Consider the following 14,129-nt stretch of genomic DNA (forward strand, 5'->3'; position numbering starts at 1 on the left):
TCAACTATGCTTTGTACCTCTCAATGGTACCATCAGCCTTGCGTTTGAGTTTAAAAACCCATTTTGTGCCAATGGCCTTCATGCCAATTGGTGAATCCACAAGATCCCATGTAGAGTTAGTGGCAATAGAATCTAACTCATCTTCCATGGTCTACATCCAATGTACATCTTGCTGAGCTTCGTCCAAGGAAGTAGGCTCATCATAATCCAACAGTGAGCTTATAAATACATGCTCATCACAATTATCTACTTCCGTATAATCAGCCAAATGGGCTCCCCTACATCATGTGTTGCAGGTCTAGCAACCCTTCTAGTGCATTGAGCTAAAGGAGCATCCATCTTACTCTGTCCTGGAGAGTTTATAACAACCATCTTGAGGCTATTTTTGCTGCATTTACAGCAGAACTTTCATGTTGTACTGCATCTTCCACTACATGTGGCAAACCATCATCAATACCCTTCTGTTCAAGCACATATGGTGCAGCAACAACTTATCGTATTATGTCTATCCGGCCATTTATAGCAGGCACGGTCTCCAAAGAAAGTGGCAAGAGACTCTCAAAGGTCATGGGTGATTGGCATTTGAAACTGATCATGTGAAAATGCAACATTTTCAGCAAATATGACATCCCTACTAACAAAAACTTTCTTTGTGCATAGGTCATACAAGCGATAGCCCTTGCTTTCCGAACTCTAGCAAGTAACTATGCATTTTATAGTCTTGTCATCAAGCTTCCCACGAAGCTGTTTCAGAACATGTATATAGGCTATGCAACCAAACACCCAAAAGTAGTCAACCTTGGGTTTCTTGCCATGCTAACCTTTAAACAGGGTGATCGTCTTTAGTGTCTTAGTGGATGCACGATTCAACACATGATTTGCACACTGAAGGCCTTCTAACCAAAATTTATGACGCAGCCCCTTCTTTTGAGCATACAACGAGTCATCTCCATAAGAGTGCGATTTTTCCTTTCAGCAACACCATTCTGCTAAAGAGTCATTCTAACAGTGGCTTGATGCATAATGCCATGATTAAGCAAATATATCTCAAAAGCACAAGACATGTACTTCCCCCCCTCTATCCGTGCAAAGTGTCTGCACTTTCAAGCCAGTTTCAGCCTCAAGTTTTGAAACAAGATGTTAAAAATGCATAAACACATCAGATTTTGCTTTCAGCCCATACACCCATGCATACCGACAGTAGTCATCAATAAATGTAACAAAGTAAAGATAATCCCCAAGTGCACATGTCCTCATAGGACCATCCTTTTCGAACATCAGAACAAATAAGCTACAATTTTCGAACAGCACGCACTGTACCATCCTTTTTTAAGACAAATCTGTGCATCTTGCCTGAAATACATCACTCGCATGTATGAGGAGGTGGAGTCTCCTCTGGAGGCAGTGCATCTACCATATGATACTTATGAAGGGTCATCAGACTCCCAAAACTCATATGTCCCTAACACTGGATAGCGGGCAATAAAGTAGTGACTGCCATAGCATCATGAGACTATGCATCATAGGTATCCAACAAAAACAAACCCTACACAAGGTCCCAAACAACCTGAGTGCATATCCATCTCCCTATCTCTGACAATGCATTTAACATCCTCAAAGATGACCTGAAAGCCATGCTTGTTAAAAGCAAAGATAGACAACAAGTTCTTTGTAATGCTAGGCATAAACAAGACATCTAGAAGCATAAAGTCAGAACCATCTGCAATAGCAATTATACTGTCCCAAAGCCACAAACATCATAACTGCTATTGTTCGCACATGTAACACGCTTCCCAACAGGGAATGAATGTAAAAAGGAAAACAAACACTTCCTAGATGTAATACGCTTTGAAGTTGCACTCCCAAAATATCATGTTTATTGCATTTCAGCATCATTAAATGCTGAATCGGCCATTGAAGAATCATAACTGCAAGTCAATAATGCATATTTCTCCTCCACAAAGTTGGTTGAAGCATCACCATAAGTAGACTTGCTAGCTGATGTCTCTTGGACAACTAAACTGGAGTCTTTTTTCTTCTCTTTGGCTAATCTCTTACGGCATTCGTCAATGTAGTGTCCTGGCTTCTTGCAATAATGACATTTTTCCTTCTTTTTAGACTTTTCTATATCTTGGACGACCTTATTTGATGGCCATCCAATATCACCCCTTTGCTAACTTTTTGCATTTTGCTTGACTTTTCCTTTGCCTTTGAACTTGGAAAGCATAGCCACAGCTCCTGAATGCAATGCAACATTCTTCCAAGTGACGAGTTTGTTCCTCTTGCAACAAGAGGCCTTCCAACTCCACAAATGTAAGGGGCTACTCCCCCCTCCCCCCCAAAAGACAACATCAAAGAGGTATGGAAACCAAGATATGACTCTAAAAGAGAGTTCAGTATGATGTTTATCAATTCAGCATCCTGAATGATTTCATCCACATTGAGCAACTGCTCAAGCAAATCCTGTATGTGAGTAAGGTGATCTATCGTGCTATCACCCTCATCCATGTTCACATTGGCCAACTCTCTACAAGGAGAAGATATTCTAGCCTCGTTACGTATTGCAAACATATGATCAAGTACATCCCATGCTGATTTTGAGGTCTTACAAGACCGGATGTATAGAATGATTAATATTTCCACTGACAAGGCAATCAAAATAAATGCTTATGCATCTTTTGAGTCCCATCTCCTCTAATCCTCGGTAGGAGGATAAGAAGGGGCAATAGCAACAATAGCATGTCCTCCAACATTACGTTGAGATGTTTGAGGTGCAAGACCTCCTTATCACTGCAAATCACTTGTAACATAGTCCCACAAGTTCTTCGCTACAAGAAGGTTACGGACCATAAAACTCCACAACAAGTAGTTCGATCAAGTCTATTCTCCTAAATGAAAACACCAAGGATATTGCCCTGATCATTTGTCCCCTAACATGCCATGTTGTCAATAATGGACAAAACTTTGCAGCCAAATACTTCTCTGCTAAAGTGTAGATTGTACTCCTCAGAGTACCAAAAATCCTCTCAGAATTATGCAATAAGTATCAAACTTTCACACAAATGCTAAAGTGTGTCCAATTTGACCCAAATCAGCACTCAACCACAAGAAATAACAACAATGCATTGTTGTACCACACCTGCCTTCTAATGCATGCCCTCAAAACTACAAATTACAGCAACATAATGCCGATTATACCAAAATTTATTGAATTTTCCCAATGTGTTCTATTCAATCTGACTATAACAGCAATTGAATGTTGTTGTACCGCTTATTTGCTGCCTTGGAGTGCATGTTGAGCCGATTATACCAAAATTTACTAAATTTTTCCAATGTGTTCTATTCAATCTGACTAGAACAACAATTGAATGCTATTGTATCGCTTATTTGCTGCCTTGGAGTGCGTGTTAAGCAAAAGCCTAAAATTTCTTCCTAAAATTTCAAAAAATTTAAAGAAATTTGTACCTTACAACTTGGATTTCTATAATAATGTCACCTCGAGGTGCATACCAACAACAAACAGCAGTTGGAATCTGCCTAGTGATATGCGTACTAGAGCCTCTAGGACAAAAAGCCCCAAATTTCTTGCACAAATGTTGATGAAATTGTGCAATCTCGGCGTTCCCAATGAAAATTCGCATGTGAGACTGCAAATCAGTTAAAAACCCCATAATTTTTTGTAAAAATGTCAAAGAAATTGTGAAATTTCTCCGAATTGGTTGTCAATTTGAACTCCGAGAGTGAAAATTGACAAATGCCCCAAATTTTGGGTGGCACAAGCTGAAATTTGGAAAGAGATGACCAAAATGGATGAAAAATTGCAGAAATTTCGAAAAAAACCCTAAATCTAAAAATTAGGGTTTTTGCATTTTTTAAGGCTTGCAAAAAATCGCAAGCAAGGCTGAGAATATGTCGGGCAGAGGCGAGAAAATAAGGGGCAGCACTGAAAGCAGCAGTAACTCCTCCAAAACAGTAGCTCCTCGGGCTCCGTGCAAATTGTGTACGGGACTGCGCATAAGCTGAAAACAGCAGCAGATCATCCTTTCTTCCACCGGCTAAAAGCTAGCTAACAGCAACAACATGACTTTAGAGGAGGCGGCACCAGGTGACGATGGCTAAACGGAATCTGCACGTAGAACCTACTCTGATACCAAATGTTGAAAAATGGCAGCCAGCTATGGAGGAGAGAAAAGAGAAACAATGAGAGTGTGCTGAAGCAAAAGAGTAGAGTGTACTTGCTGAACTGAAAGAATGAGAATGAAAGGTACAAGATAGGTCTAAGATAGGCCTAGCTCTAACTCAACTAGGGTTAACCAACTCTAACTCTACTCTAAGAGTGGTGACACAACCTATAACTTTAGTTGTGTTCACACTAAGAAATAAAAAAGAACTAGAGACTAAAACATTGAACACTACCCATAGAATTAGCAAATTCTAACAAATTGTGTTTCTTTTCCCAAAAGTGGATATATGCATGCTAATCAGAAATTACAGCTCGCGCATAGTGATGTTTGTGGATCCATATGTGTCGAATCCATCAAAGGATACTTGTAGTTTGTTACCTTTATTGATGACATGACCTATCATTGTTGGTCATATACTTCAAGGCACAAATCAAAAGTATTGTATACTTTAAAATCTTCTTGGCCTTGGCTGAAAATGGCAATGGATGTAAGCTGATTACTCTCTATACAGATCGAGGGGGGAATACATGTCACAAGAGTTTAACTCTTTATTGGTTAAAAGGAGCACTAAACATTGATGTACGACACCTTAAACACCTCAATAAAACCATGCGGCTGAAAGAAAGAATCTGACTTTGATGGAGATGGCACATTATAGGCTTTCACATAACAAATTGTCCCCAAAGTTTTAGCTTGATGCTATTATATGTGCAGTATATGTCCTGAATCACAGCCCCAATAAAGCATTGGCTGAATGTACACCTTACAAGGCTTGGCATAATGCCAGTGGTGTCACATATTCATGTCTTTGTTTGTTTGACATATGCTTTGGGATAACCACGAATATATTTTCCAGCTCAACAAGCCGCCTCATTGTTTGCCAATCATGAGGAGCACTCATGGACTATTGGGCATCATTCTGCTGTCAGCTAGGTCTATGTTTTGCTGATTGGGAGTTATCAATAAGTGCATGTTAGCTTGCAACAAATCTATCGAGACTGCAGAGGCGATGGTTATCTTCATTTAGATAAACCTATTTAAAGGGTCTTATATTTTTCTTATCTATTTTTGTTGAGCCAATGACATCGGATTTGCACTTAGTCATAATTATTGTGCATTAGCCTTTACTCCACTTAAAACAACACCAAAAAGCAATCATGGCTTGTTTTTGTCATTAGGATAAATGCATCCCCAATCCGCTATAAATAGGAGTCTTCTGTTAGTGCATCCTTAATCCCTCGTTCTAAAGTAGCCAACCTTCAGCTCTCTCCCTCACAGTGCTGCCCAGACCCCTTCCCAGAGAAGATCACAGTTCGTGCAGGCTTCACAGAGTGGTGCTGATCTATTGTGCCCAAGTCCACACTTCTTCTCTACCAGGCAACCTGATTTGGAGGTTCTCTACTGCTGCTTTTACCCTCTCTATGAGGCTGCCCTCCAGCCCTCTCCACCTAGGTGATCTGCTCCGCCGGCGGATATGTTCCAGCATCCGCCACACCTATATTTACCTGCTGTACAGCCTGCCCAGCAGCTTTATTCCATCCTGCAGCAGTCGCCCACATCCTCAGCCTTGTGTTTTGCTGTTTGGAGAACATCTACTGCTGAGACAGCTGTGTTTTAAGGGAGCCAGGCCACCCTGCTGTTTGCCAGTCTGCTGCCATCGTTCCAGAGTCCTGATATCATCATCAGATCAGCAACATATGTGTTTTGCTGCTCCTGGACTGCTGCTGCTGCATTTCAAAATCTGCCTCAAGTAGGACAAACTCCAACACCATCTTCAGACACCTCTGCCCCAGTCCTAGAGACACAAAGGTTCAAGTCCCAATGAGTGTATCATCATGATTATTATTCAGCATTCTACAGATTGTGTTCTCTGTGTTGTCGTAAACTTTGCATTTTTTGTGTTTGCCATACCATTTTTTTACATGAACAACAAAAAATGGATTAAATCTTTCCAGGATGTACCTTGAATCTGAACCACCTATATCGGAGTTAACTATCAACTCGTCCTCCAAAGTGTACTCTGCCATATCATACTCGGACATGACTAAATATGGCAACAACTGAATCCCTGTTTTTTGAGCCCAGAATCGAATATGCCATTGCAACTGGTGGGACCAGCAGCTCTAATGATGTTGGCCATTTCTGCCACTAGAACAACTATTCGAGAACACAACCTCCACAATTGCTGACAGAAACCCAATACTAACAAATCGTTGATGTTGGCAGATGATACCAAGCTTCTCTGTTGAAGCCTTATGTGGGGCAACCACCTAAAAGACTACATCCTGTTTGCAAACAAGTATTTGGTTTTTGCCTATAGAAGTTAAGCTCCTATCTGTAAGACTTGTCATGGAGCTCCTATCTGTAAGAATTCTCACGAAAGGGGAAAAAGGCATTTTACTTAGAAGCTTAGGCCTCAAGCCATTGTAGGTCTTTTCATATTGGTTAGACACATTTGAAGAAACTTTACACTTACAAAATGTTGCCAGTGCAAGCACTCCTCCAACATCATAAAATTTGCAAGGATATAGATTTCATATGATCTATAACAAGGACATGCAGCAAGCAAGCCAAAAACCATCAAATACTGGTACTTGTTTTATATAATCAAAATAATATATTGCAATGAAATTATTATTTCATACCCTCTCTTGCAGCCTCACAGCCACTGGCCTTGCCACATGAATGAAGCCTACTCTGCTTCTAAAAAAGGCATGGTTGAAATTGGTCGATGTAGATAAACTGGCAGCCTGAGATGACAATGAAGCTTGAGCTATTGCTGCAGTTGTTGCCATGGCCCTAATTTGATAAAAACTGCAATGACAAGACAAATTCAGGTCGACTTAGAGACAAAAACACTCTTTAGTTTTCTGATTAAGTACAGACCCATGAAAATTGACAAGCATTCAGGCAGTTTTACTTAGATGGGCTACATGCTGTTAGGGATAGCACGAATTACTTACACTTCATCATCTTTAAAACAGAGCAAATCAAAAGAAATCATCTGGACAGTAGAGACACGGAAAACCAGCACAAAGATGGTACAGTCCACCCGTCACATGAAGACATCTTGTTTGGGTCCTTCAATCAAGATGTCGGGCGGCTCTTCACAAGAATTCTCAAAACAAAGCAAATTAGAGAAAGACAAAATAGTCTGAGGAGGAGGTGCTCATCAGAATCCATCTTTGTCTCATCCAAGCATAAATCTAGCAAAAACACAAAATGTCCCCAGAATGTGAAATATGAATGAACTCTTTAACTAGGTGCAGCAATGGAAGCATGAGAATCTCCTGTAAGGGACTCACAACACAAGAAAGAAAAGAGAGACTGTAAAAGAAAGATAAACACTGCAAAAGAACCTGATGGAACCCCTTCTCTCCAGAATATCCTAGGAGTATGGTGAATGCTGAGATGACAGGAGAAAGGAGCAGTTAGCTATAAAAAGGTCACCCATCAGGAAAAGTTGGCCAGTACATGAAACCCCAAATAAATTAGGTCGGCCAATAAACAATGTTGGTTGGCCACATCAAATTGGTGCCAAAAATACATGAGCAGCCACTGAATGCTCAATCTCACTCATGACCTTACTAATCTGCTAAAACCCTCTCTTAGATCACGGGTGATCTAGTACAGTACAATATACAATGATAAGGACTCATCATAGTATATACAACAATAACCATCAAAATAAGACCACGAATAAGCAGTGGGTGATCAAGCCACCACCATGTTAGACAGTCATTTCCTGGACAGTCGTATGGCCACACTGCCACGTCGGCAGAGTACGGCAGGGTGACACGTCAGCAGGCAGTGCCACGTAAGCGCAAAGGACACGTCAGCAGTCTGACAGTTTTCAGTCTGCAGTCGGACTTTTTTTTCTGCAGTCGGCTGCATTTAATGCAGCCAACCTGGTGCTGGGTATTTTTTATTTCTTGGCTATATATAGCCAATTGGTGGCACACTCTCAATTATCATTCTAATCTTGAGATCTGTCAAGGTTGGTCTACTAAGACTGACTATGCTCAGGCTGACAGAGATCGAGGTCATCAAGGCGGACACACACGCAGATATTTCCTCTACCCCCGTGTATATTTCTGCACTCTTATACAGCATACTACACTGCAGATTTTCTGCGTTTACGCAGTCTCCTTTTCTCTCCTCTCTGTGTTCACTCTCTCTCAACTTTGTCCTATGCTTCCACATCGCTGCACTCTAACATGATATCAGAGCGGTGAAGACGGACTGACTGAGGCTGAACCTACCTAAAGAGGAGATTTCAGCGCAACACAGAGCTGCATTTCCAGGATTCAAGGGCAAGTGGGAGGGCCAAGGCTGAAGCGAGCGTGGGCGTGCGGGAAAGGAGTCCAACTCGTGAATTTGCTGCAGGTTATTACTATTCGAAGGGGAGGAAGGCTGTGTTTTAGGCCTTCTACTGCAAATTTTACCTTTTCATCACCTCCGGCGGGTGAAGAAGGTTCGGGCACCGGAGGAACCTGCCCTAACACGCTGCGTTTACATAGTCACAGGGAGCTGATTTTGTGTTTGTGCAGGTATTGCAAGTGAACATGTCTGCAGAGACTCATTTGGAGTTCCAAGCAATCATGGACAGGAAAGTGCCTTGTCCTACCAGCTCTTCCATCGGATCAGAAGCTTGATAGTGACAATTACCGCATCTGGCGGGTGATGATGTTGGCCATTCTAGAGTCTTATGATTTGGCAGAGCTTGTGATGGAGGAGATTAACAGGCACTCAGTAAGAGATGAGTCCAAACTCTCTTCCAATGCTCGTGCGAAGTTGACCAAGGCTAGTCTCATTGGGACAAACTGAATGCCAGGATTTGATCTTTTCTTTTTCCGTCTTGCACCACAACCGTGATAGCTCACATCCAGCACTTGACGGTGGCTTGAGAGATATGGCTGGAGCTCGGCCAAAAGTACAACCGGATGACCCTGATAAAGAGGGTTTCTTTGGAGGTGCACATGCGGACCTTGACCGTGAATAAGTCTGGTGAGATGCAACTTATTCCAAATGGAAGTGGTGGTACCCACACTTCCGAGGTGTTGCATGTGCCAGGCTTGGGGTATCATTTACTTTTGGTCCATAAGATTTGTGCTCTTGGCCGCTTGGTGGAGTTTGACAATGATACTATTCAAGTCCTTGATCGTGGATCAAGGAAGGTTCTCTCTGCAAGGTATGTGGAGAATGGCATCTACAAATTGAAGTCTTCTACCGCTCTTACCTCACTTCTTCTTACCTCCCAGACACAGTCCGAGCATGGCATGCTCGATTTGGCCACCTAAACTATGAGTATCTTCCAAAGACGTCGCAAGGGTCGTTTGTCCGAGGATTGCCGGACATAGTGATGAGCCATCAGCCATGTGTCTCCTGCATTCATGGGAAACTGCATCGGGATGTGCTTCCCACCAAAGCTTCGCAGCCGTCTACTTCGCCTTTGGAGCTTGTATCTACAAATCTGTGTGGCCCGATGAGGACCAAGTCCCTGAAGGGGAGCTTGTACTTCATGTTGATTGTAGATGACTACAGCAGGATGACATGGGCCTATTTCTTGACATTGAAGTCAGAGGCTTTCTCCCACTTCAAGGATTGGCTTCTCTTTGAGGAGAACCACTCTTGCCGGCAACTGAAGACCTTGCGTTCAAACAAGGTTGGTGAATTTGTGTCTAATGAGTTTGCTCGTTTTTGTGCAGATACGAGCATTCACTAGGAGTTTGCTAACACCAACACTTCTCATGAGAATGCCACTTCACACTCAGCTTCTCCCACGACGGATGCTTCCCGCTACGATCAGTTGATTGGATCCTTGATTTGGCTTCTCAACACTCATGTTGATCTTTGTTTTGCTATGTGTCTTTTGGCAGGGTTCATGAACCCAAGCGGGTACATTGGTAGGCTGCCATGAGAATTCTTCGGTATTTGAGGTGGACCTCTGACTTAGGGATTTCTTATCCAGCAGGTATACATGCTTCAGATCTTGTCCTTGCAAGTTGGAGCGACTCAGATTGGGCTGGCGATGTGGACCACCGACGGTCTACTACAGGTTACAGTTTTATCTTGGGTACAAGTGTTACTCAGTAGCAAGAAGCAGCCCACGATAGCCCTTTCTTCTACTGAGGTGGAGTATCGGAAGACTGCGTCTTCTACCACATGTGAGGTTGTGTGGCTTCGGAGATTGTTGGAGGAGCTTGGCTGCCCCCAAACTCGTCCTACTTTTCTGCGATGCGACAATGAGAGTTGCATTGCCTTGGTGCGAAATCGTGTATTCCATGCCCGGACCAAGCACATTGTGACCCAATATCACTTCATTCAGGATAAGCTTCTAGATGGGACCATTGATGTGGAGTACTGCAAGACGGAGGATAATCTTGCAGATTTGTTCACAAAGGTGCTTCCCCAGGCTCTTCGTCGAAGACATGCCAGATCCCTCAGTCTTTTGACCTATCTAGCATCTGAGAGGGGGTGTTAGACAGTCATACGGCAACAGTGCCACGTCAGTAGAGTACGGCAGGGTGACACGTCAGCAGGCAATGCCACGTCAGCACAAAGGACACGTCAGCAGTCAGACAGTTTTCAGTCTACAGTCGGACAGTTTTTTTTCTGCAATCGACTACATATAGCCATATATAGCCAATTTCTTGGCCATATATAGCCAATTGGTAGCACACTCTCAGTTATCATTCTGATCTTGAGATCTCTCAGGGTTGGTCTACTGAGACTGACTGTGCTTGAGCTCACGGAGATCGAGGTCATCAAGGTAGAGACACACATAGATATTTCTTCTGCCCCCGCTATACTTAATGCTAAATCAAATAAAATATTAAAAGCCCTTTCTTTTTAAAAAACAAATAAACAAAACAAAAACAAAAGCAAAGTCCATTGTGGTTCCATCTACATTTGCAGATCTGGGAAGGTTACAACACCCTTTGTCTGATGCCTTGGCCTCTCTGGGGTGATCACTTGGGCTTCCTTTATACGATAACAATCACCTCTGTAGTCTTGGTAGACCACTCAACAATCAAGGTGCACCCTTTGTCCAATGTGCTCACTACTTTGGGACGAGACACCTCAAGGTATTATGGATCGAGCTATGTTTTGCATTCACTTCTAGGTTCCAATATACAACCCGAGAAGGGTGTTGAGCTAAAAATGCATTACAAACTTAAAATATTCAATTAGCTTTTTAAAACAACCCCAAAATATTAAATTATCAAACCTTCCTAAAGAATAGCCAAAGTGTGTATGTCCCATAAGCCAAAACCCTAATTTCAAAAAGATACACACCTATAAATAGAAGGTTGCCCATGGCTCAATCTTTACCTTGTTTTGCGGATTCATCTTTAGTTAGCACACCCTCCAATATTATCTATACCCCTTCCTCAGCAAATACCTCAATTCATGATGTTGATTTATCATCAGCCTTCATCTACTACCATCACCTTCTACTAATCGCCTATTCAAAGTTGCTACGTGTTAACAACTATTATTTCAACATGCGTTTGTTGCAGCTGACCATCCATTCACTATTGACATCAGCCTGTAGCTGCTGCCCACAACCTTGGTCTACAACCTACATTTTCAGCTTGACAGCTGGTCAGTGTTTGGATGCTACCTACTATGATTTGAGATCCATTCAAAGTACAATAGACTCCCCAACTCATCTCTTCTCTGGTTCTTTTAGAGACATGTGAATTTGAGGTTTTGTATTCACTCTTGCATAATGTGTTTACTCCAATGAGCATTGTATTATTCATTCTTCATTCTTTTGTCTTCATTATCTCTTAGTTACTCTTAATCTCTGAGTTCTACTGTTACCACTGTGTTTTGTCATATACTGGTTTTATCTCCTATATTCGAGTATTTCTGTACAACACCACATCGACATCAATCATACTCAAATCCTATATCATTGAGAGAGGAAAATAGTTGGATCTCTATATTTGTTATGAATGACCCTATGAAAAGCACAAAATGGCCATGGATTCCCCAACTAATTGCCCCTACCCCCCAATATAAAATCATACTAGAACCAAACACTAGCCATTGCACAAACCTCCCACCATAGACCTGAAAGTCAAATCAACTCTAAGATTTGAATTGTTGAGCCATATCAATGCATGTAGAAAGCTTGCTACAAGGTTCACCGCATCATATGAACGTATGGCAAGCATCAACATGCTCTACCTTTGTCCTCTCACAATCATCCCTCTCTGACTCAAGGATACATGAGGAGCACCATTCCACTATTATAGAATAGAGACATCCCCTATCCAGCTCTTTCTACAATTTGTGTTTTGGTACATTAAACTTTTCTAGTAAATTTTAGTATGTTCACACTAGTTATTTAAGAGATCTAGCTTAGTGTGTTCTTTTTCAATGATTGGAGGGTGCATTCACACTTTTTACACTACCAACCAGCTATTTTGCAAGTAGGCTCCATTAAATGCAGCCTCAACAGCAAGTTAGCCAGATTTGCGACCTATGATGTAGCAATCAGCTAGTTTTCAGCATATCCAGCTATTTATAGCTAGTCCCAATCATTGGCAGACCTTGTCTTGCATATTCCAGCACTCTCCCTCATCCAATGGCATTCCTCCATCATCTCGTGCTCATCTCCATCATCGATCCGGTGCCCTCACTAACACTTTGGACTGCATGCAGGGACTGATCGATACGTTTTCTCTTCAGTGTCCTTTTGATTTCAGTGCAGATATCATCTTCCGCTCTCTGCTTTGTCTTTAGTCTCTCCCTTCACTTCACTCTCTGTGTTCATGCTTCCATTGCACGCTCTCACATGATTGAGCCCTCCTTTGAAACCACCACCTCAACGAGGGCTTCCAAATGTTTGAAGAAATTTTATGCCTTGCTAATCTCTTACATGTATATTATAATTGGAGGAAACTCATGCCAAGCATCTCCAAAAAAAATGGTTTCCACTTCAAAAATCTCAATACTGCGTTTTTGGCCAGTCATGAAAATCACATAAGATGTGGTAACAATGCGCATTGCAAAGAAACCGTGCAAGCAGCAAGAAGCGACCGCACAAAGACAATGATAGTTATGGAAATAAGACTGCTGGTAAGGAACCATAGGAATCGTAATAACGACAGAGAGATGGTGTCAATTTTGAGTACCTGTTTATGCACTCTCAGAGCCACTGGAGTTGCTGAATGCGCTAAACATGAAAGAACTGGAGACGGAAGCCGACGATGAAGAACTGGGGATGGGAACGATGGGAGCGATGGGAGCTCACCATGACGATGCATGCGCCATCTGCGGCTCTGCAGGAGCTCCAATTCTTAAACTTGTAATACTGAAGAATTTGGCTTGGACGACCGGCAAAATAGAAGACCAAGCAGCAACTCGTGAAAGTAAGGAACAACAACTTTACACTACGGGTGGTTTCACACCACACGGCCGGCTGCCTCATTAACCGGTATGTCCGTGAAATTTTGTGTGAACAGAGAAGTGACCCAATGTTCACGAAAAACAGATTTCATATAAAAATAAATTACAAATTTTTAATATCAAATTTTAACTGTAAAGTTAATTAGTCTTTTTGTAAACATCGTACCTTTTTTCCAATGTCACATTAGTGCCCTCGGACTAATTACGTATCATATGATGGACGCTCACTTTGTAAGTTTTAACCAATCAAAGTATTTCGACTTGTTACACACCAAATCATAGACACCCGCTTTGTAAGTTTTAACCAATCATAGTACTTGGGCTAGTTACATACGAAGTGACAAAACGTAGTACTTGGGCTAGTTACATACCAAGTGACAAAATGTCTAAACCCGCCCAAAGTTGTAAGCATACACTTTTTGAGACTAGGCGCAAACATGGGTGCAATACCTTTACTCACCACATTGACACGTTTTGCAAAAAGATAGAAAATAATTTAAATTTTTTGTTGCCTCCAAATGC

At 41.9% G+C, this 14,129-nt stretch overlaps 1 protein-coding gene across 2 annotated transcripts in view; it reads right to left on the reverse strand.

The window, feature by feature from the left end:
* The window catches only part of LOC148012131 (tRNA ligase 1-like), a 225,849-nt gene extending 212,201 nt beyond the window's left edge, over window positions 1–13,648 (reverse strand). For both annotated transcript variants that reach the window (XM_087669540.1, XM_087669539.1), the window contains exons 1-2: window positions 13,334–13,648; window positions 6,830–6,998 (exon numbers count right to left, since the gene is read on the reverse strand). In XM_087669540.1, coding sequence (XP_087525666.1) covers window positions 6,830–6,979 — 150 coding nt within the window. In that variant the 5' untranslated portion in view covers window positions 6,980–6,998; window positions 13,334–13,648. The remainder of the gene's footprint in view (window positions 1–6,829; window positions 6,999–13,333) is intronic.
* Window positions 13,649–14,129: the final 481 nt, after the last annotated feature.

Source organism: Lygodium microphyllum, chromosome 27 (assembly GCF_053477565.2).
Source record: "Lygodium microphyllum isolate KBCC chromosome 27, Lygodium_microphyllum_v1.1.10, whole genome shotgun sequence".
NCBI classification, from domain to species: domain Eukaryota; kingdom Viridiplantae; phylum Streptophyta; class Polypodiopsida; order Schizaeales; family Lygodiaceae; genus Lygodium; species Lygodium microphyllum.